Source organism: the organism of the source record quoted next, unplaced genomic scaffold (genome assembly GCF_019419815.1).
Source record: "Pyrus x bretschneideri cultivar Hongxiangsu unplaced genomic scaffold, Pyrus_bretschneideri_v1 Contig47, whole genome shotgun sequence".
Classification (NCBI taxonomy): domain Eukaryota; kingdom Viridiplantae; phylum Streptophyta; class Magnoliopsida; order Rosales; family Rosaceae; genus Pyrus; species Pyrus x bretschneideri.
This window is the reverse complement of record NW_025999784.1, coordinates 3,155,329-3,180,728: the sequence shown is the minus strand read 5'-3', so window position 1 is coordinate 3,180,728 and position 25,400 is coordinate 3,155,329. Positions and strand designations below refer to the sequence as shown.

Here is a 25,400-nt window from a genome sequence, read left to right as displayed (position 1 = left end):
ATTGAGCCGTTATTGTCTGTTGCATGCGCATGGGAATCCCAGTGTGTCTCAAGGGTAATTTTGTCCTTTTCATCTAAAAGTCCACGTGTCACCTCCATAATTTTCTTGATTATTTTTTACTCCACAGCCGCTACCACCACTTTAATAAAGGATCGCTTGATAATCTCTTCGGTTTCAATGTTCATTTATGATTGGTGGGTAGGGGAGTTCCAAATGATTGAGGCCAAACTTATTAAGAAATGGACAACAAAATATGTTTTTGTACAATCGATACTTTACACTAAATGGTCTACAAAATATTAGATAATGGGAGTAGGAATGCACTCCATGGGTTGAACAAAGGCAAGTAAGATGAATTTGCAAATGACACCTTCTAATTAGGGATTGCAAATCCCATTCACATGCCTTTGTAATTCTAATGTAAGGCATTCATAATCCCCTCTATCTAACATTTGTAGTCAAACTTTTAATAACTTGGTCTCAGTCACTTGGAATTGAAAGTCTCTCACCCAAACATAGTCTAAAGAAAGTTAACGCATAGCTCATATTCTGGCAGGGGGAATACTGCCTCCCTAGGCCCTGTTCTTTTTCCCTTCTCCCTCTAGAAAGCTACAGCTGGTTGGCTTGGTTGGTTTGATAACTATTTTATTTTCACTTTGAAAACAAAAAGTAAAAATTGAAAATGAAAGTTAATAACTGGAATCCGAAAAATGAAAGCTACTTTTTCAACTGGTTGTTTAATAACCATTTCATTTTTCAATTTTCAATTCATGTTTTATTTAATTTTTAATTGAAAACTTGTATGATAACTGTTTATTAAAACTAAAAGCTATTTTTAACGGTCATTTTAACTTCAATTTTCATTTTTGTTATTGAAAACTTGGTTAGTGCTATTTTGATTGCTCAAAGAAATGTAAACTAAAAATTGGAAAATGAAAATTGAAATGGTTATCAAATGGTACCTCTAGTTTTTGTTTGTTATACAATGATATATCTATAGAGTGAAGGGGTGTGGAAATAAATTGCGTACAAATTCACTATTTAATTGAGATTTAAACCTAAAAACTCTCACTTATAAATCAATATCACTATACTGTAATACTAAGTAAAAATGGATATTTTGATTCTCAATTTTTATTTCTAAAATAAGGGATGTATACAATTAGGAGTTTAAAAGAGTTTACAAATCCATGTGTATTCAATTAAGATTTTAAATGAATCCATTAAAGTCAACGTGTATTTAATCAAAATTTGAAAAGAGTTAATAAATCTCTGTAGAAATATGAGTGTAGTCATTCTAAGATTTTAAAGTAGTTCGTAAAAAAAAAATTTCAATTATGATTGGATTTTAAAGTATATAAAACGAAGGATTTCAATGAATTAAAGAGACTTTATAACGTTTTTAGGCTTTAAGAAATCAAACATCAACCCCTAAGATTTTTTCAGCCAAAATTCAGGCATGATAATTTTCAATCATAAAGTCATTTCAACTTTGCAGGTTATACAAGCGATATCTTGTGCTTACAAAACGTTTCAGGAAGCTAGGAAAAGAAACCAAATGGAGAGCCTTCAGAACCAAAATATTGAGACACAAATATAAGGTTGGTCTCCTCTTGAGCATTCCTCATTTAAAGTTAATGTTGATGCAAGCTGGAACGAAAGAACTAAACGGGCATATGCAGGAATTGTAATAAGAGACGCTGAAGGAAAGTTTGTGGCAGCTAGCAGGTCTTCTTTTAGAGCTCCTAATATTAATGTGGCTGAGGCTATTGCTGCATACAAAGGTTGTTGGCTTGCGAAGCAACAAGGCTTGAATGACATTGTGCTAGAATCTGATTCTACAAATACAATATTGTGTCTTCAAAGTTCTATTGAGAACGGCAGCTGGGAAGTTCTTCCTACTCTAAGGAAAAATTTGAATGCTAAGGAATGGTTTGACTCTTGCCCATGGTCATGGACTCCCCGGTCAACCAACTCGGCTGCTGATTTTATGGTGTCACCTAAAAATGCAGAGATGAGCAACGGAATTTGGGTCAATAGACCCCCATCCTCGCTCGTTCATATATTGGATAAAGATGGATTGTCATGCCCTCCTTGTTGATATATTTTGTTGGGTGTTTATGGATGACGGTTTTGCATTTGGTGCGCCGTCTATATATGTGTTCCCATCTTCACCCGTTTTCCTTTTGAGAAGTAGTTTGTTCCTGCTCTTCTGTTAGCCTCTGTTTGGGCTATCCTTGCAATATTTTGGCTTTTGCCCTGGTTAATGCCATACCAGTTTTCATAAAATTAAAAATTAAAAAAATAAAAAAAAACACTCCATAAAATATTTTAGGTTTTTTATCACAAATGGTCTCTGAAATTGACCATCACCAACAAGATGGTCATTGAAATTGAAAATCAATCAATGTAGTTCCTGAAAATAGGTGTTGCAAATCAATGTGGTACTTCAGTCAAAACTCTGTTAAAAAATCTGTTAAGTGCTGATGTGGCACATAAATGGGCCCCATAAATTCTTTTTTCTCACAAATGGTCCTTGAAATTAACCCACGACATCAAAATGGTCCTTGAAATTGACCCACAACATCAAAATAGTCCTTGAAATTGAAAATTGATCAATGTAGTCCTGCAAGTAAGTGTCTCAAATTAATGTAGTCATTTCATCACAATTCTGTCAAAAATTATGTTATGTGCTGATTTTACATATAAATAGGTCACACAAGTCTAATTAAATTTAAAAAAAAATACCAAATAAGCTTAGTAATTTAATAGTTAATAAAAAAAATTGTCAACCCAAAAACCCAGTCCTACATCACCTCTGATCTCAACCCACATTTTTATACCTCATTCACTCTTTATTCTCTTAAAAAAAAAAATCTCAATACACCCATCTTTACATACTTCGACACCCTTCACCAAATTGAACCTGGATCGAGATCACCTTTGGTGACAGCTTGGCCCATTGGCAACAACTTCTGGGACATCACTGTTAACATTTAGGCGATCAACATCCTTACAATCTTAATCTTGGAGAGCTTGTTCGGCGCTTCCCTGATGGTCTAGTGATGCAAATAATGACGAGGTCTGCCTTGAAATAATAAGGTTATAATTGAGGTGCGTCCATTATTGGTTGAAAACTATTTCCACACTCCTTCTTAGGCCTTAGTTAAGCCTTGTGCCTTTGAGGCCCTGCTATTAGAAAAACAAAATTTCATTGTGCATAAAGGTATTGATGAGTCAATTTCATATTATATATTTTACCCTATTCTTAGTATGTTTTGGTAATTATTTTGGTGGAATTTTGATACTTTGATTTATATTTTCAACATAGGACATTCGACTTCCTCTGGAGCAAAACATGGCCAAATGAATGTTGGAGGACGTTCGTGAGTTAGTTAGCTTGATCGTATCAAAATATCATATTTTTCTACCAAGCGATGATTTTTTGGCAATAAAATAAAGGAGCAATGCGCGGTGCTGGAATAATGACGTTTTGGGCTTGAATTGCATTTTTGGAGCCCAAGATGACCTCAGATGGGTTTGTGTCCTTCTGGAGATGTGTTCCGAACGTCCTGATCTTCAAAACAAGGTATTATGGGCCGGATTTGGATGATATATGAGGCTAAAACGTGGTTGGACAAGTACTTGGCAGATTCTCCTACTTTATTTTCTAAGATATTTTATTTATTATTTGGTTTCCTAGTTGGAACAAAAGACTACATTTTAGGGTTTGTGCAATGGCATAGCAACATATATTGCTTTGCCGTCCACAATTTTTCTCTACGCTTTCTTTTATGCAACTTTGGAGACAGAGAGTAATTGCTAGGGTTCTTGGAGATTTTCTACTTTAAGGTGTTTTCATTCCTTTTATTCTTAATAATATTTGCTTCGATTTATTTAATAATCCCTATGGAGAACGACCTTTCGAGAACCGTTTATACTACAATATCCTTGTCATTCTTGCAAGTAATATAGGAGTTTTTAACCCATTTGCATTTTTGGTAAAATCCCTATCAAGTATTTAGACAACTTTTTTAATTAATTATTAAACTCATATCAGCACATAACAAAATTTTTTACAAAATTGTGGCGGAAGGATCGTATTGATTTGCGACACCTATTTTCAAGCACTACATTAATTGATTTTCAATTTCAAAAACCATATTGATGGTGTGGTTCAATTTTAAGGACCATCTTGATGGTGTGGGTCAATTTTAGGGACCATTTATGATAAAAACTCGTAAATCTTATGGGACCCATTTATGTGTCACATCAGCACTTAACAGAATTTTTAACAGAATTGTGACGGAATGACCACATTGATTTGCAACACCTATTTTCAAGGACTACATTGATTGATTTATTATTTCAGAGATCATCTCGATAGTGAGGGTCAATTTCAGGGATCATTTGTGATAAAAACCCAATTTTTTAATATTTTTTAGATCCTTCAAAATCTCAATGCCCAAAGATGCTTCATGCCACCTAATTTATGTTGTTCACGTGCTTGCTTACAAATCCGCCACATTAATAGGTTATGTGAAAATGCGAAGGTCAAAGTCTCACGTAGGTAATGGACTAAACCTTGCAATGGTTTAGAATGAGTTGAACTACTCCTCATATTTTCATTGAGTTTTATAAAGAAACATAAACTTTTTTAATAGAATTAGAGCGTAGGTTAGCTAGCTACCACTTGTGTTCTTCACATTTTTTATTTAGAAATTTATCAAACGTGAAGAGATGTGTGCGAATGTGAAAAGGCAGTCTCTCATTGGTGATGTACAACACCTTACAAAAGAGATTTAAACCACTGTTTTTCAGTCTTTGAAACTTTTAAGAATATTTGATTTGATAAATTAAGTTCCATAAGCTACCCTTTCTTTTCTTGCCGAAAGTAAAAATAAAAGGTTAATCTTAATTTACTTTCCTGAATTTTCTTGGTTTTCATACATCAATTTTCTTTCGTCCCAGTTTTTTGCGAGTTTTTCAGTTTTTTCGTGGACCAGTCACCTTTCAGAATATTTTTCGGCCATCTCTGGCAACCATTAGGCTTCCAAATGGTATAATCTTGTTCTACACTTTCCTATCTTCATTTTGATATATTATGGGTCGAATTTGGTTAAGAAACGATTAAGTTACGAAGCTTTGAAAATTGTTCAAATTTCCGGCCAAGAGCTCTGGGACACTTAACGGAGTTTTTAATAAAATGACCAAAATACTGGATGATGGACAATCTTAGGGACCATTTCTATTAATTTTCAATCTTAAAGACCAAAATAATGTGTTATGCAAATTCCAGATATCATTTTGGCTAAAAAACCAATAATTAATAGCTAAAGTTTTCTTATTAAGCGAGCCACAACCTTTTTAATTCATAAGGAAAGAAGAGCTCTACTCTTTCCTTTCCTCTACCCCTAGACCTCCCTAAGGCTAGATTAGTATTGTTGTGCTTTAAAAAAAATTATTTCTGATGTGTTGTGAGAATAAGCTCATTTTTGTTGCTTCACGTTTTTAGTTTTTTCATCCAAAATTATAAAAATAAGTTGTTTTTAAGTATTTATCAAATACCTTTTTTAATTTAGCTTTTTTTTATATTCATTTTTTATAAAAAGACCTTAGTACCAAAATAGTACTAATTCTAATTGGCTAACCCCACCGCAATGGTGTCATGGGCCATGGCTCTCGCTCTCAGCCCCAACTCCACCTGCCTTGCCTCCGATTCCGTCGACCACTCCATCAAGCTGTACATGTTTCTGGGTCAATATCTTCCTCCCATTTCTCGCGATTTTGGTTTTTGGGGTTTTTAGAAAGTTCAATTTGTTTGAGTTTGTGTTTGAAATTAATATCAATAAGCAAAAATTAGATCCCTAATTCGATTGCAGCAACCGATCCATGGTCTGAGCCAGAATCCGACTCACTCCGAAATCGGAGATCTTGACCTAGTTCCTCGCGTTGATCAGAAGATTCAAGCGTTTGACATCGCATTGGATGATCTTCCGGCGGTGGAGCCGCCGTGGAGGTAGGCGACGCCGCTGAGAATGGCCCATGGGCAAAAGAGAGAACATGCGATGGTGGAGAAATTGGGGGAGAAAATAATTTTTTTATTTATTTAAAATTTTTAATATTTACGTGAGCCAGATTGACACATTTTGTCTAGTTATTATCTGTATGGGTATCACATAAGTTTTGACGAAAAGTTTATGAAAGGTTCCAAAATTATGTACCAGATTGGGACAAAAAGAATTTAATGCATGAAATGTTGAAAATTAATATACTTTAAGATAGTAGTCTGAAATTAACAAGTTTTGATGGAAAATTTATGAAAGGTTTCAAAATTCTTGTTTGGCAAGTGAAGCCACCATCGTCAACTTCCCCTCGGCAGCAAAAGTAACAAGTTCTGCCATCTTTCCTTACGAGCTGTTGAACGTAAAGAACACAGTGAATAATCTCAGTTCTGCGGCGGTTCAGGATCCTTTTCTAATCTAAGGATGATAATCTTCATGACCAAGGGATGTGGACTGTTAGATAAAAATTCAACGGTTATAATTATTATAACTTTAAAGTGACCCCTGTTTGTAGCCGTTGGATTTTCATCCAACGGCTCACATCCCTTGATCATAAGGATCTCATCCTTAGATTAGGAGATGATCCTGGTCCGTTCTACGGCTGCCGGCATGTGGGTTGTCAGCACAAGAGGTAGAGGAGCTGTCGGCTGAGCTGACGTCAGGAGGAGTGGCGCAGGCGCGGCTCAGAGGTGCCGAGCTGAGAGAGCTGGGGCGCTGTTCTGGGGCGCTGGGCTGGGGCCATGTCAGGTAATGGACCAGCGGAAGAGGAGGAAGCGGGAACTGACATGGACCGCGCTGGCGCAGTGGGCTGGCAAGAGGATAGCCCAGGCAGCAAGAGTTGATCTTAATGAAGCTTAATGATAATGATATTGTTGACTCGCCACTGCTGAAAATCTCAAAGCGTATCATAAAGACAGAAGTCCGCAACAAAAAATACCGACAGAAAAAATCAGAGCACTGAGCAATGGAATTCCCAAATCAAAGAAACCACCATCACCGTCTTCATGATCAGAGGGACAATGAAGAAAGACAGAGTTACCCGCCACCGGGAACTACGCTGTCTCCCTTTGATCCACCGCCACCTCCTCCAAGGCCTTACCACTATGGAGAGGATCAACCTCCACCCCCTCCAAGACCTTACTACTATGGAGAGGATCAACCTCCATCTCCTCCAAGACCTTACAACTATGGAGAGGATCAACATCCACGACCACCACCTTCCTGCTACAGAGAAGATCAACCACCACCAAATTCATACCACCAAGCAGATAGACCACCACCGATCCGTGTGAGCCATGTGTCCCACTCTTCCCATGGTTATGCACCTCCAAGTCCACCCTCCCAATCCCAAGGGTTTCTCCACCACCAACCACCAGCGCCACCAGTACAGAATTACGACTACCCATCGTCACAAGCTACTCCAAGCCCACGGCCTGTTACCGTGCACCATGTTGCTCATCAAGTTCACCATGAATCCCCTGCTCCTCAGTTTGGAACTGAAACCCATCACACCTTTCACTTGCCCTCTTCCTCTCCCCACAACTCTTACCTCTCTAACAAGCCCGCTTTCAGAATCTTCTCAAAGGCCGACCCCAATTTATCTCTCACCATCAGAGAGGGCAAGGTCATTCTTGCCCGATACCAACCAACCGATGACTTCCAGGTCACTAGTCTCTCTTTCTCCTCCCCTCCATTTGATTTATTATTTCTCCTTGTGTGTGAATGTGATTGGATTTGCTAATTTCTGGATTGGATTGATTGCAGCGGTGGTATAAAGACGAGAAGTACAGCACACAAGTGAAGGACGAAGAGCGCTTCCCTTCCTTTGCTCTCATCAACAAAGCCACTGGCCGCGCCCTCAAGCATTCCATCGGAGCCACTCAGCCTGTATGACTCTTGTTTCCAAAACTCTATAATTTGTTGAATGTTGTTGAAACTTGTCAAGCTTCGCCTTTTTTTATGATTCCATGTATTTTGTTTGCCATTGCTAGTAGTAATTTTGAAGGTCCAGCGGTTGTTTAATATGTCACCATGAATACCCCACTTGGACACTGTGTGGAGGGAAATCTTCAGAATTTCAAAGCCTTTCTCTTTTAAGTTTTTGTTTTTCCTGCCCAACATTTTTGTCTTTAATTGGTGTTTGCCTTGCTATGTGTTTTAGACTTGTAAAAGTACCAATTTCTATGAAAAAAAAGAAATTTATAAGTGGAAGAAAAAGTTTCATCAGAGTGCCCCCAGTCTTGTGCACATGCGAATTATATTTCTTGGATTCTAAAATTTTCATTGCTTGGTGTGGAGCCTAGAGATGCTATGAATTTTAAACTATCAATACTAAGTCTGTCTTGTTTCATGTTGCAGGTGCAGCTGAGACCTTATAATCCAGATGTTCTTGATGAGTCTATGCTGTGGACCGAGAGTGCGGACTTAGGTGACGGTTTCAGAACTGTTAGGATGGTTAATAACATTCACCTTAATTTGGATGCTTTTCATGGTGACAAGAAATCTGGGGGTGTTCATGATGGCACTACCATAGTCCTGTGGAATAAAAATAAAGGAGATAACCAGAGATGGAAGATTGTACCTCACTGTAAGTTTTCTACATATAACTCGTAAAACCAAGAAATTTCCTTGCAATTTTTTCATTATGCTTACTTCCACCTTTGGATTTCTTAACAGTTTTCCCAAGTATTGTCATCTCTCATTAAGTCATAAGATTCCTAGTAACTAATTTCATTCCCTTTTAATGATGCTAAATGCAGGATCCTTTTGCAGTAATGCTGCCATGAGTTATTACAGCATCGCGTGCTTAAAAAGGTATTAAGTTTGGAAGACTCCTCCTAGTTCTCATGGTGAGGGATTTGAGTTTGATGTTTATGATGTGTGAAACTATTGATGTATGATTAAGTGTCAACTACTACAACTGTGGCTCATACGTAGCGAAAACAAAGAGTTGATTATGTATTATAATCTATCAAAATAATTATCCACTGTTTTTGAACAACTTGTTGCAATGCCTAAATTTTTTCGCTGTCATTATTACTTGTTTGTTTACTTAGGATGCTTTTAGTTACACCTCAAGGTACCAATCATAAAGGCATAGGTTGATGTAGCGTGTAAAAGATAAGTATTGAATTCTTGAGGTGCGATTGCACTTGATTATGGATCACACTATAACAAATGTTCCTTAGGCCCGCCCAAGTGCATGTGCTTGGGTTGCCTAAATCTCTCCTAAACCAATGGTTCCCAAGGTTCGGTTGAACCACCACAACCAAGGTCTTGTGACTGAAATAGTTTCCGAGGAACTCATGCAGACAGATCATTGAAATTTTCAGAAAATGGGTAGTGAAGATACGGGACTCGAGATGTTATTGAAATTTGATGCTTACCCATTTAGGTTAGTAAATTTTTATGTTTATGGTTTTAGACTCTGTAAGGTATGAGAAGTTCTGGTGTTGAATCAAGAAAGATGATCTTACAATTGCTGAGTGTCGGGCCTGTCTTTTCTTTGAATTCTTTTCGAGTGTATCATCCTTCGGGAATACTTTTCCCTTTTGAAGTCAATGTAGTAGAAAATTGCATTAGATGAAACCATGCTCTGGGATGTGTTCGTTTTCCGTTTTACTTGAAAATCTATCTTAGTTACACGGTGCTTCTGAAAAATATTATACAGAGATCTGCTTCTCCTAATTCTGTCTTTTGAATTGGGATAAGAGCAACTCCACCCCTATCCACTTTGCGCCAGCACCCAGCCCATTTATTCACTTAATTGAACAGTAACAGACTCAATGAACAGTAATAGGCCAAAGCATCTCCACCCAAAAAAAAAATGTGCTGGCACCTAGTCTAAAAATGCGCTGGCACAAACGATCTCCACCCCTACAAAATGCGCTGTCACCCAGTCCATTTAAAATATTAAATAATTTTTTTATAAAATAATAAAAAAAAATAGTTTTAATTTCGGATAGGATTTTTAACCAATCTCGTCACGCCACGTGTCATTATCCGAACGTACTATTTTTTGAATAGATTTCCGCTAAGATTGAAATGTGGTGTAAGGTGGAAGATGAGGGTTAGGTATTTATAGAAAAAAAAATTAATTTTTTAAAATTTTTCTGTATTTTTTTAAAAATTTTTGACATTTTTTAATAAATTTTAATGTTGTAATTAATCGGGACCGTTGGATTTGAAAAATAATCAAATCCAACAGCCAACACGATGCCACGTGGCCAACGGTCAAATTTCTGACCGTTGGGCCTTTTTTTTTGGTGAAATAAACGTGAACCGTTGATCTGTGATCGGACGGTCCAATTTAAAATTGAAATTCAAATTTTTTTTACAGTTGGAAATCCAACGGCTCTGAGGAGGCCACGTAGACCTCACCCGGATGAGAGCAAGTGGACCTGCACGCGGGCCCCAGCGCCTGCAAAGCCTGTCGGCTACGCGCCCCGGGCACCGCGTGTGTTGCACGCGCCAACAACACAGACCGGCTCCTGGGTCTGTCCATTTTGGGCTGGGCTGTTGACTGGCACGGGCTGGGTGCCAGTCAATTGCACGGGCTGGAGCAGAAAAATGTGGTGCCGGTCCATTTTCTTCACTTGGTGCCAGTCCATGGGGCATGGACTGGAGTTGCTCTAACGTACGGAAGACCGACTTTGAGCTCTGCTGTCATATGATATGCATGTAAAAAGCCTCGTACTTAACCAGAGTCGAGCTCAAAGAAATCTTGTTTATTCATAATTTAATAGCCCTAATTAGTCGCTGTGTGTGGTTACACTTACAGCTACAAGCGTCATCTATTTGTGCATGATTGAATCCCAGAAAAGGTGCCTAAAACGAAACAGGATGGATGGAGTGTTCGTGTACTCGTAAGAATTCGGACCTAGACATCGGTCTGGACGTGGACTAAAGTTGGATCTAGTTAAACTTAATGGCATTTGCTAAAGCACGAACAGAATTATTCGATTGACGCTCCCAATTCTAAAGCACGAACATGAATTATTCGATTGAAATCAAAGGTTTGTTCGTGTTTGAGAAGCGACGTCAATGGCTAAGAGAAGAGGATGGAGATGTCGCACCAAAATACAAAGATATTGCTGCAATCTTGATTGCTTTATGTGATTTTTCTGTTTTGAAAATGGTTTATTCGTAACCACCTGGTGTGGTCTTCTGCTTGAATTTTTTTTTTTTTTTTTTTTTTTTTCCTTTTTTCCAGTCGGCCTTCTCCTTAGTTGGGTTGGCTTAGAGTGGGGACAATTATAGTGGATGTATAGGAGTTTATGTCTAGGTTTTGAAAAGGAAGAAGGCAACAAAAAAGAACCAAGCAGAGCAAATAAGAAAGCAAGAAGCCAATTAGTTAATAAGCTGGTAGAACGAATCTTATTGCTTTTTGGGTTCCACATTCCGATGGAGGCAAAGGATGAAATGAGAATTTCATCATTCTGAATGGAGACCATGGAAGTGATGAAATGGAATGGATGAATGAAAGGGATGAAATGACCATCTTATCCTCAAATGTAAGCTACACGTTTAGGCTACTAACAGAGGAACGATGAAAGTTTAAGTTTTGGGCATAAATCCTAACAAACTTCATCAGAGAGGTTTAAATCCGATTTTTTTTACAAAGACTATCTTCCGAATACCTTATGATCACATGGGTCATTTATCTGATTAGACCTTCAAATTTTGTTGCCTAATCATCAAAACACCTTCCTTCACTCTTTTATATTTCTCATTTCTATCATATAAAAACATAAAAAAAAATAATTAAATGGTTACAAACGACCCTTTTATCTCTAGAAAATCAGAAATGAATTTACTGCAACTCGGATTTTTTCTATTTTAGTGTTTACTTTGAGTTATTTACTTGCTAATTCCGATAGCCTAATACAAAGACATTTTATTCATCAAATTGATTTTGACTCTTATTCCTTCAACTTAATGTTAATGTAAACAAGTGAACATTTGGCTACGCTTTCGAAAGTAGTTTGTAATTTTTTCAAATATTGAAGTAAGACTACCTAGAAATTTTCTATTCTCCAATTATTTGATCAACGTAGAATGTATCGATGTGGCAACTCTAATTTTGTTCTTGTGTATTGATGAAAAACCGACATCGCTTCTACTATAAAAATTAAAAAAAAACAAAGAAAAAAAAAAGTCCGGCATGACCTCAAAACATTTTATTCATATTGGTATTCCATTTTACATTGCTACTAAAAATGTTTTCAAGATTTTCGGTTTTAAAAAATCTTCATTGATTAAACTACCAAATAATCCAAATTATATTTCACGTTTTTATTAATAAAAAAAAAAGTTATTTAATAAAACATTATTAAACGAGTTCTTAGATTTTATACACTTTTGAGATGCCTCATTTTAAACTTTTCTACATTAAACATTTGTTACTTCAAAATAGTGATACCCTTTTGATTAAACCCTATATTTTAGGAATATTTTTAATTCAATTGTTTTTCAAGTTCATTTTAAATTCATTTTTATGTCAAAAATGCACTCAATAATTTTAATTAATTTATTGCTATTTTTACGGAATCTCATCTCTTCCTCAGTTTAAGAATTCAACTACATGTAGTGAGGGTCGAGATTAATTTGATGAAATATAATAATCAAATATATATCTAAAATATTTAAGAACTTTAAACATATCTAAATTATTTGTCACTTTGTTTTATACAAAAATTGTTTATAACATTTTCTTCATTATTGTACTATTGTTGACACACCCCGACCGAAATCAAGGCGTGCTGGCCGTCACGTGAGGATGACGTAGCCATGTGCACAGTGCGCAAGCAATAATAATATAAGAAATGCGAATAAATAAAAACCAAACTAACTAGAGCACTAGATAAGTTAAGGTGCAAGACGAAATAAGTGTGAATTCACAACCAGAGCATAAGTAGCCTAAGTGCAGTCTAGCAGGACAAATACTAATTATACAACAGCCAAAGGTGACCATACAATGGTGATAATCTGTCAGAGCTGCCGTGAATTCCTCGCAAGCCACCACAAAGCACTCCTAACTAGAACCTGAAGGGGTGCAAAACAGAAAGTGTGAGTGGGCAAAAATAAAGCTTTTCAATTACCAAAGATAATAACCCCTCGCTATAAAACCTGTATAATTTTCCAGAAAATAGAATATATATATATACACACACACACACCAGAACCATGCTCAGAATAACAGAATTCAAAAATATGCCATGTCGAATATCTTAGCATAAAAATATGTAAGCCAGGTGATATAAATCAATGTAAATGATATGTCAGCTAGAGTCATCTAACGTGACCTATATGGCTGAATCTAAAGCTCATCCATTTAGCCGAAGTCACCTAACGTGACATGTACGACTGAAATCCACATCTCAACAAATATACCTGCACACGAGTCGGAACCACCTAAAGTGGTCTGTACGACAGGACTAGATGTAAATAAATACGCTCAAATGCTACGATCACGTGAAGACTGTGCGAATAATCGCGGGTCACCTACGAGTCGGAACCACCTATTGTGGTCTGTACGACAGGACTGTGCACCTAACTTGGATCCAAGGTAAGCGTATGGTGCGGGAAGTGAACATCATGTGAAGGACTGTGCCCTAACCACAGGCGGGAGCGCTAATACTGAGGTGCAGGTTTATGAGCTCTCAACATATCTCACATATTTAACCAATTTACATAAACAATCTACAACTCATCTGGTACTTACCTGAGCATCCACAGCGTCAAATCACAATATGCACATATCATACAAATTCATAGTCTAAGCATAAATCAATAAGCATGGCATTTCAATTATAATTTCATTTAAATCGATTTTCTGGGAAAAATCTCAAGTATATAGGTATATACGGAAAACCAAAAGCCCACTCACTGGTATGTGGAAGGGTTGTAGCCCCCAAGCCTCGATTGACTGTGTTCGTCCTGAGGATAGGTCTCACCTATATGCGAAACAACTATATAAACGTTAATTTAAAGCACAAAAATGAAACTAGCTAATAACTTCTCATACATTGCTCAAATGGGGTGTTTAAATATATCAACATCATATACTCAACACCACAAACATCTCCATATTTTTAGAAAAATTTTCCGACCACCCACGCGCTGTCACGCGCCGGCAAGGGCACGGCCAGATGCGCCCCCACGCACAGCCAACCCTGACGGAAACTTAATTGCCGTTAGGAATATTCCGTTAAAATTGACGGAATATTCTCCTTTCTTCTTCGGTGGATCGCCACACTCCACCGTCGGCCGCCGTCTGTGTCACCAGAAATTGGAAAATTTTCAAAACTTGATATCTCAGCCATTTCTCAACCAAATTTCATGAAATTTGTACCAAAATGAAGCTTACAACGAGTAGAACACATTCTTACCACTTTCAAGCCTTGAAATCCATGAGATCTCACCGGAGAAACCTTAAACACTCTGGCAACCTCTGCAACTTGATCAACTTGAGCTTCCCAACGTCCAAAACACTTCAAAATTACTCCCCGAGCTTCGTGAAGACGTCCTAAAGCTTCCTAGAACCTTAAAACTCACTGAAAATTCCACAATCACGACTGCATGAACAATGCCCAAAATTTGAGATTCTTGGGTTCTCGGGTTTTCAAAGGATTCACGTTCTAAAAATGGTATAGATATGTTCCTAAGCTCCCAAGGAACACGAAGATGGCTTCCAAAGCCTTGATACGTGAATGCTCAAGTGGTTTGAGAAGTTGTCCGTACAATTGTACGAAATGGAAAGAAATCCGAGAGGGAAGGAGAGAGAAAGGTCAATGGGGTTGTTTGGGTGTGTGTGTGTGTGTGGGGTCCTAGTTGGCAACAAAACAACCAACCACAAACTAGGACAAATTTAGTTCCAATTGGGTCCAAACAATTAGGACTTAACATAAATTGGACCACAACCAAAACATATCACCCACGACACCAACTAACGTCCAAGGGCAATTTAGTCTTTTCACACCATCGATAAAAATAATTCAGGACGGGCTGTCACAATTGTTCTTAATGGTTATTTCTCATTCTTTATTTTGTCTCTAGAAATTCAAGTATGTTTGAATTGAAATGTACCATGTACCAACACAATTTATTTTCAAATTGAAACATAACTATGCTAAATTAAAACGGAATCATACTGAATTAAATGTATGCTTACTAAATTGAAATGTACCTAGCTTAATTGAAATGAACCATATTGGCTTGAAACATACCAATAGGTTTTAGTGTTACACATAACTTGCCGTTAAGTTTTTACACACCAAAATTATGATAATATAAACATACCAGTAGCTTGGCATATATCTAAACAAAAAATAAATAACATATCAAAATACTAATTTGTACACAAATTTAAATTATATAATGTTCCAATAACATACCAACAATGTAATATCATGTATGTATTATTATTTGGAGCATTGGTAAGCTATCACAGTTTATTTATTTATTTTTAACAAAACCATCGCGTTACACACCCACAATTCAACATTTTTTTTTTTTTGTTATTATAGAAGTTTTTTTTTTCCTTTTGAAATATAATGAATTAAGGGGACATAAATTAACAATATCTTCTTTTGCAAGATTTTAGGAATTTGTTATATAAAGGATTTAATTAGTAAATTAATTATAATGACAATTTGTGTAATTTGAGATTAATTAGTAAATTAATTAAAATTGTAAAAAAAATAGTTTAATTAAATCTCTAAAAAGTCTTGGTTGTTCGGTCTAAGAAATCGAAAACTAAGCATCTAGATCAATGCCCCTTATTTTTATTTTTATTTTTTACCAAAAATTGCTTCAATTATATTTAAGTAAAAAAAGTGTGGGGAAAATAAAATATTCACCTTATTTCAAAAACAACGGCCTCTTGACAACAACTTTCAAAATGAGCATGTAAGTTGTTTTTAAAGATGCTTTCATAAAAAATGCTTTCATAAAAAACGGAGTTGAACTTTTAATGAATATTTTCAATTTCCTGTAAAACCCTCATTAGTTTTTAAAAATGACATTATTTAACCTTCAATACACGTTTTATCATGTGGAGAACAAAATGACTTTCACAACCTACCACTACAAACACTAACCTCACACCACCACCGACATTACCACCACCACAACTGCCACCACAACCACAACTACTACTACAATCGACATCCCTGCCAACACTGTTACCTCTACACCTCAAATACCACACCTTTTCAAAAACCGTCATTGCTTTTGGGCAACAAAAAAAAAAAAAAAAAAAAGTTTGGTAAGACCTCAAAACATTTCATTCATATTGTTTATTCCATTTTCATACGTTGCTACCACACATGATTTCAAGATTTTCGGTTTTAGAAAATCTTCATTGATTAAATTACCAAATTCATTCTAGATTTTGAAAATGCAAAATTATATATCTCGCTTTTTTTTCAAGAAAGTTATGTTATAGAACCTTACCAAACGAGCTCTTAGATTTTATATACGTATCACATAACTTGCAATACAAGTAATCCATCTTCAACATGAACTTAACCTATTTAACCACATTCGGGCTGTAGTTGGGCCTCCCGACTTGAGAGACACGACTCATACGGCCATGGCTTTCCCATTTAGCCTTTGCAAGAATTCTTGTAATCCGGACTTAGGATGCTATGTGGCAACATTTTAAAATAGTGGGATCACAATTACATATCAAATCATCATCCAACTTAAGTTGACCTTAAGACCTTATACTTAAAAGTCGAATTAGACAACTATTCAGTTTTAAATTTATGATTGTCCATGACTCGATCATGTATCTCTTTAGTTTAGATTTACACAAAGTTTTCAAACTTAAAACTGAAAAACCAAATGACTATATCACTTTTGTTAAGCTATGTAAGAATTAAGATGATGAACTTTTTCATGGTAAGGACGTAGGCAGAGAGGTTTCTTAATATCATTGGCATTGTTGTTGATGTTATAGTCCGTTAGAACATCTTTAACAGTTTTGTTAAATTTTTGCTAGTTTAGCGGGTCAACAATGCCAAAAAATTACTTTATTAATCTCTTTAATTTTTCATCTCCAACAACACTTTAATTTAACAAACAGACTTTGAATATTTTCTTATCAATCATTTTAAAAAGAAAAATTACTTTATTATCTCTTTAATTTTTCATCTCCAACAAATTTCTGCCTTGAAATGAGTTGAAGAAAACCTACACACACAATGAAAGTAGACAAATGGAGTTAGACTAACACTAGCATGGTGTTAGCCAAAGGGCATTCAATGCCTAAGTCAGAAAGATTATAGAAAGTAATAAGAGTGTGATGGTATATCCTGATTACCAAAATAAGGTGGTTGGCCATGACTATTTATAGAGAATTGAGGAGTTAACCCTAGCGTCCAAGTTCGTTGAACCTATTAGCAGAGTGTTACCTAGTCTGCAAATTTATTGAGAAATATTCCTCTGATATCCCTGGAATATGCTTCGGAGAGTCTTGGCCAACTATCTCCAATTGAAGGAGGACCGAGGGCTCTCTTTAGCACCATAGCTTTCCAAGAAATTAATATTTTAATTAACAGTGTCAGGCCACATTTCTTATCATCTCCAACTGAGGGGGTCAAAAGGTCATAGACCAAATATAGCCTTGTGACAAAAAACCATCTCCAACCAAGGGAGCCAAAGGGCCATAGGCCAAACATAATTTATTGTTTTAATTGAATTAATATGGTTACTTAAATTAAACTACCTCAATAATTTTTTGAGATGTAATCTCAATAATTTTTCGGATAGGATTTTGAGTAACACATGTCTCTAAAGTGAGTAACTCTCCAGATTTCTTATCGATATGTAATCTCAATAATTTTTCGGATAGATTTCGAGTGCCACATGTCGAGATGTAATTGGTTGTGCAAATTTTAGATAGGATTCTTATCTGTGTGGCACTTCTTATCTTCAGCTTCCAATGTCCATAAATATGATGGATATTGAGGTATAATTCACACACCTTTATCTTTGCCCTCTCCAATATCTCTTTCAATTCAAATTTGCAATGAATTCCAACTTTGGATCCTCTTCACATTCCAACCGGGAGTCCTCATCTAATTTTGAATTGGAAGATAAATGGGCATATATGAGACAAGAAGATGAAGAGTCCGATGAAGAAGATGAAGCATGGCGCAACACAACATATATGATAGAAATGGCTAGGGGCATGATGTGTGAGGCAACTAAAGAACAACCTCAATGGGGTGGCTCTGTTGCTAGTCGTTCTTACAAACCACGAAATAGAGAGATGGCACATGAGACTCTGATGAACAACTACTTCAACCCCAACTCGATGTACTTCGAAGAGGATTTTAGACGTCACTTTCCGGATGAGGCGTCATGTCTTTGAGTGTTTACTTCATGATGTCCAACATGTCAATCCATACTTTCGACATAAGCTAGACAGAGCAAGCCGCCTTGGTTTCTCACCTCATTGAAAGGTTACTATTACACTCTGAATGATGGCCTATGCCTCCTCAGCTAATGCGATGGATGATACATATGGTATGTCTAAGTTTACATGCCTTGATAATCTTGCTAAATTCTGTCACACAATTGTTCAAATTTACAAAGAGGAGTACCTCCATGAACCAAATCAAGCATATCTGGATCGGCTCATTCGTAAAGCTGAAGACCGTGGCTTTCTAGGCATGATAGGGTCATTAGATTGTATGCATTGACAGTGGAAGAACTATCCTACCGGATGGTAAGGAGGTTTTAGAGGAAGATCGAAAAAGTCAACTATTGTGTTAAAGGCGGTTGCCTCGTTTAACACATGGATCTAGCATGCTTTCTTTGGAGTTCCAAGATCCCGAAATGACATTACAATACTTGGGCGTTCACCTTTCTTCAATAACCTGACGGAGGGTAAATCATCTCAACTTGACTACTACATCAACAGGCGTTAGTACAATATGGGGTATTACTTGGCAGATGGCATCTACCCGAAGTGGGCGACACTTGTCCAAGCAATTGGAAACCTTGTGGATGACGCCCAAGTGTGGTTTACCTTACACCAAGAGGCATACCGGAAAGATGTTGAGAGAGTTTTCGGTATTCTACAAGTACAGTGGAAGATCATTAAGGAACCGGCAAGAGGATGGAGTCAAGATAAATTGAACTCCATCATGATGTCGTGCATCATATCACACAACATGATTGTGTAGGATGAGCGAGATGGCTATATTGATGGAGAGTCTGATAACAACCAAGATGATCCAAATAGGTCAAGGAGGGCTCGTTCAAAAATATATAATAGGCCTAATTTGCTTTGGATCTAAGAACTGGTAATATCTCTTTAAATGAGTACATGAGGTGCCAGAGGATGATAAGTTCGCATGCCACAAACAAGTACCTACAATAAGATCTTATTGCACATCTTTGGGTCAAAAGAAGCATAGAGTAGGTGTTTAAGTTTTATGTTGTTAAATGTTTTTTTTTTTTTTGATGTTGTTTAAATTTCATGTTGTTTAAATTTGAACAACTCTCCCAAGTAGTACTAGGGTGGAGATTGTGTTGTTAATGTTGTTTAATGGCTTAGGTAGTTATAGGAAAAAAATTAGAATTTTTTTTTTAAAAAAAAATTGTCTGAAAAAAAAAAATCAAATCCAACGGTAACCTGACATCAGCTAGCCGTTGGCATTTGAATTTTAAGCTGGCCCGGGGCTAGCTGGTTGGCTAGATTGGGCTAGCCAGTTAGCCTGATTTCCCATTTTTGGCCCAGTGGGACCCACGAGCTCTTTGGCTTGGCCTTTGGTTGGAGATGATTTTTGTGTCATTTCGAGCTATTTTTAGCCATATAGCCCTTTGGCCGGGTCGGTTGGAGATGGCCTAAAAGACTGATAAGCAAGCTCATTTCATATCGAGGTAATCTACGTAGATCGCGTGGTGATCAACTTGGACCATTGGCAATGATTTGGGTTGGGAGGTGTGTTGATTGTGGGCTTCTAAGGCCTTCGTAAAGAATGTGGGCCCGTTTGTTAGGGTTTTGACTAACAATCTGCATATTCTATCAAGGATAAAGTACTCATATTTGATAAGTTATGCACGTGACGTGTTTTCATTGTCAAGATATTTTATGTTCCCACATATAGTGACTCTACAACTCTATTTTACAGCTTCTCTCGGAGATACTCTTTGTCTGATATAGTTGGGGCAGTTAGGCATGTAGGCTATAAGTGTTTTGTTTGGAGAGAGAGAGAGTTAGGTAATGCTAGGGAGACCATCTACTTAAATCATATTTTGTAAACCATATGACGTGGTTGTTGATGATTGAATTATCACTTAAGTGTTGATTAACGTACTTAATTCCTACTGGTGACACATCACATAATTTACAAATTTGGTGTCGATCTACATTCCATTATCAAGACAAAAAAAAAATAGTCAGTATATTAATTAATTAAACATTTCTAAGCTTCCTTGTAATAGGTTTTGCTAAATAGGTTTTGACTAGTTTTTATGAATTATTTAAGGGTCAAGTTGCTGACCTCATGTCCCGCATAACATATTGTATTTTTCTTGTTTATCAATAAATTCGCTTCACAAGTCTCTTCTCATGATAGCAATGTTGGAGTGTGATAGTCTTTGCGGTCAAATTTAATTACAAAAGAAAAGAAAAAAAAAAAAGTGACACAAATTATTAATAAATCAAAATGCCACATTAAATTCTTAATCAGCAACTTATATAATAAACGATCAATTTCCCTTATCTTAATCCAACTATATTATATTACATCCAAAGTTTGTTTTTTCTATTTGTTTCCCCTCTTAACTCAACTGAATGAGATAGATATGGGTGGATTTGTCATCCCTTCTCTGTCTGAATGAGAGCCAACTGTCCGATTCCGTGAAACAAATAGGTATAATTAAGAAAGATGACAAGGACAAGGGCAAGGGGTGATGATGGTCGAGCTTACATTTTCATAATTAAGAATTCAATACTAATTAATAATATTAGGTGATGTTGATGCAGATCCCACTTGCCTAATCGATCATAGAAAAAAAAATGATATCTACAATATCAAAGAATTGGTTCGGGTTTAAGATTGGCCATATGGCCCAAGCATGTAAATTCTCAAATCTCAAGTTATACATATTTGTGAGTTACATACCCTAATAATCGTAACCAACTTGGCTGTGCAAAATTGTTGATCACGGAATGGAGAGAGATAATGTGTCGTCACAAAACGTACGGGAATTGTGTGTGTTTTTTTTTTTGGAAACTTTGTATGGGGATTGTTTAGGTTTTGCGTTGCAGTTTCGTTGGTTGTACAAAAGTCAATACGAGAGAGAGAGATTGGCAAACGCAAAACAAGATTTTAGCACTTTCGCAAGCCTTGTATTCCAATCCAATATATTCGAGGAAATACGTATTCCCTCCTACTAGTAATAACAATATTCAACTGCCAATTATATTAAGGTTTGGTGGGTCCACGCCTACGCGTTTGAACATTTGTCCTTCTTCGGGTTTAAAGTAATTTTATTTTCTTTAGAAGATTATTAAAGTGATTTAATCTGCCGGAATTACTTCCGTATTTTACGTCTTTCTACGATTTTTTCTAATCTGGAATTAGTACAATTTGGGTTTTTGGGAAGGTGATGACTATTGACGACTCGATGAGGTGGCAGAAGTAGAAACTCTGGGCCTCAGGCTAAACAGAGACTGGGACATCGGTTAAGGAATTCATTACTTTTTGGTGGAGGAAGTTCTCGGGTTCATTTTGTGAGGTTTTAGAAATTTTCACATTTTAATCGTTTATTGTATATTATATAATTATTTTTTTTAGATATTATTTATGTTTAAATTTAATAATAAATAAATAATTTATAATCGAACGATACACAATGAATGGCTAGGATCCTCACAAGTGGATCTTGATCAGATCCAATCCCCTTAATTCGGATTCGGAGAATTGATTATGATAAAATAAAAATATATCCAGCTCAGCATGGAAAAAAAATTCAAGCGGAAAGGATGTCAACACATGGGGTGGGATGGGATGTATTTGGTTGGCCACCAGTCTACTGCAACTGTAATTTAATGCAAACTTAGTTTATAAATAATTGAAAGCACATTGAAATAATATTTTAGAATAAAAAAATATTTAAATTTTTCTCTCTACACAAAATATTTCAAGTGCTTTTAAGGATTTACTTGCCTTATTTTTAAAAATTAATTCTAAAAATATCCAAAAGCACTTTAATCATTTTAAAAAACTCACAAAGAAACACAAATTTCGTAAGACCAATTTTATAAAACCTAACATTTTTAACCCAGAAACTGTTTTTCTACTCCAACCCTTATGGGTTAAATTTTTAATCCGAGATTATTAAAGAATGAATTTAAGATAATTTTTTTCTTAAATAACTTTTTTTTAATAAATAAATTATGTAGACTATCCTAATTTAATTTTATGAACATTTTAACTTAAAAATATTTAAATTTCCGATAAATATGGAACAATCATTAAATTGACACTATGAAACTCATGAAACACTATAAAAGAATATAAAACACATGAAAGAATTGTTTTTAATTATTTTAGCTGTTGAATTTAATTTGGACTGTTATATTTGATCAAATTAGATTTTAGCCATTGAATTTAATGAATTTATAAATATAAAATAAAAAAATACACATATATGGTGGCCTAGTGCACTAACTCAAGGGGAATTCTAGCTTAAATTGCCCTAAAAATGAGTTTTGGGTTAAAACTCATATTTGGCCCAAAGGTTGGAGTAAAATGTGACGACTCGTCCCTAATTTTCTATGTAATTTCTCCCCGAGTGTGTAAATTGACATTTCTGCCCTTGGTATCCAACGTTTATTTTATGTTTTCCTAGTAGTGTAATTAAACAGTACTCGTCGTTACAATAGCGTGAGCGCAAATTACGCTCAGTCAAAGTACGTTAATAGCGGGTAGAATTGTGCACGCGTGTGTGCTAATTTATCAGTGTTGGAAGCACTGTTTGTGATAGGGAGACGGATTTTTGCATACGACTTACTGTACCAAAATCTGAAAACCTTATCATTTTCTTTTTTTAAAAACTGTCCTGTGTGCCCTAAAACCCTCATAACCAATCCTTTTCCCTCATTTCACTCTTCACCAATCAACATCTCTCCACAATTCCCTCACTAATCAAAGAGCCCATTCCTCACACCTCTCCCCCAATCAGAAACTGCTCCCTCACTCTCTTTCTCTCTCTTCTCCTTCTCTCTCACCGAAACTCTTTATTTCCCTGCAACCCTCTAGAACGATGTCAAAACTTCATAGATCGAGCTCAAAAACTCCACCATTGTACTCCTCTCGAACCCACGAACCAGCCTGATAGTGAAATGACCGAGTTTTGACCAGCCAACTCGGAAGGTCCAACTCGATGAGTTTTCCTTCGACAAGTTTCAAGTTGAGTTACAAGGTTTTAGGACATAGGGAAGCTTCTACACAACTCCTTGTGGTCCCTAGACTAGGTTTAGAGTCAAATTGACATCGAAACAAGCGAGTTCGAAGAGTTGAGTTTTAGGCCGAGACTTTCGAGACATTTTCAATCCATTTCCCGTCCATTTTTGGACTTTTGAAAGGTACAATCTTATTTTACTCTTCATAAGCTTCATTTCCATATAAAGTGCATCAGAAATGGTTGAGAAATGAAGAAGATATGAAGCTTTGAAAATTTCCCAGTTTCTGGCGAACCAAACGGCATCGAACGGCAAGGCTCACCGGAGAAGACGAAGAATATTCCGTCAAAATTGACGGAATATTCTAACAACGTTAGGTAACTTCGTTACTATTTAACGGAATATTTCGTCAATTATGACGAAATATTCCTAACGTCCGTCAGTCTCTGTTAGGTACGTGGCCTGCGCGCGGGCACCCGTGTGGCCGTGGGCTAGGAGATGCATGCTAGCGCGTCCGGCCTCCGGTCGACAAGTGCTGACACGTACATGTTCGTGACTTCGTGTAGATCATATTCAAACCTTCCGTTTGAGCAAAGTATGGGAGATTTACCTAGCCTTTTTTAGTATGTCCTATTTAATTTATTAGTTTAGTTATTTCACATATAGGTGAAAATTATCCCGAGGACGCACGAGGTCAAGCGAGGCTAGAAGGCTACGATCCGACCACGTACTAGTGAGTGGGCATTTTGTTTATATATATACAAACTTTATAGTTTCCACAAATGCTTTTGAATTGATTTATGCATATCATGCCACTGTTGTTTTTAGATTGACATTACGCCTATTATGCCATGATTATGTCATGATTAAAGATGTTATAAGAAATGTTATAATGGTATGGAACGCTAAAACAATCCTATGGGATGCACATGTAAGTTTCCATTGTTGACTAGAATTATTGAATGGTTATGGCATGTTTATATTTATGTAGTATGTTCATCATTGCTGCATCCCGGTGTTAGTGCTCACCCGGGGCCAGGGCTAGTATTTGATGTGTATGTTCACCTTTGCACCGCACGCTCACCTTAGATCCAAGTAGGTGTCGGTGTTATCATACAGGTTGCATTAGGCAACTCCGACTCGTAGGTGACCACGATTATCGCTAGTCTTTACATGATTGTAGCACTAGAGCGTACTTATACATTACACCACAGTCATGTTCATGTCAAAAACTATCTGCATGAACTCGTGTGCTAGCGTAGATTGATGAGCAACCTATTTTCATTATGCTATTGTTGAGATATTGTAGTCTGGCGTATTTCTGGCATCATTGTTATTTACAGTTATTTTCATACTTATACGTAGTATGATTTTCTGGAAACTATACATGATTTACAACAAAGGGTTAGTATGTTCGGAAAATAAATGTGTTTTATAAACCTTTGTTTTTGTGCCCACTCCAGGTCCTAGATAGTCGAATTCTATGTGGCATACGAGGAAACTCCGGCGGGTTCTGACATATCTAAATAAATGTAGGGAGCCTTTCTTGGTTGTGTATTAAGCACTATAATTAGTTCCGATTGCACTCTTTTGTTACCTATGCTCTGAATATTTGTATTCTATAGGTTCTACCCACTACTGCACACTCACTTTATTAGTTTAAATAAGTTCTAGTTTCAGTTTTAAATTATTCATATTTTTTCATCACTCACACTTTTGGTTACGTCACATTCGGGTGACGGCAAGTATGCCTCGACTTCGATCAGGGTGTGTCACAAAATGGGGTAGGTTTAGATCTTAAAATTTGAGTTTACTCCAAAGGTTGGAGTGGGTCTAATTGTATGGGCATTGATTGTATTTGATTAATTTATTGTAATTGTAATGGTGAAATGCTAATAATAAGAGTA

General features: G+C 36.4%; 1 protein-coding gene across 1 annotated transcript; it reads left to right on the top strand.

The window, feature by feature from the left end:
• The first annotated feature begins 6,704 nt into the window (after positions 1 to 6,704).
• On the top strand, positions 6,705 to 9,098 carry LOC103936899 (ricin B-like lectin EULS3). Its single transcript, XM_009346785.3, has 4 exons — positions 6,705 to 7,728; positions 7,830 to 7,952; positions 8,424 to 8,652; positions 8,825 to 9,098. Coding segments are annotated over exons 1-4 (1,053 nt in total). The 5' UTR covers positions 6,705 to 7,029; the 3' UTR covers positions 8,827 to 9,098.
• Positions 9,099 to 25,400: the final 16,302 nt, after the last annotated feature.

What these genes read in the sequence shown, in the direction of transcription:
- LOC103936899 (XM_009346785.3), top strand. Translation starts at nt 7,030, where the DNA reads ATGGAATTCCCAAATCAAAGAAACCACCATCACCGTCTTCATGATCAG. An exon ending in AACCAACCGATGACTTCCAG is followed by an intron (nt 7,729 to 7,829) that starts GTCACTAGTCTC and finishes GATTGATTGCAG; the next exon opens with CGGTGGTATAAAGACGAGAA. An exon ending in CCATCGGAGCCACTCAGCCT is followed by an intron (nt 7,953 to 8,423) that starts GTATGACTCTTG and finishes TTCATGTTGCAG; the next exon opens with GTGCAGCTGAGACCTTATAA.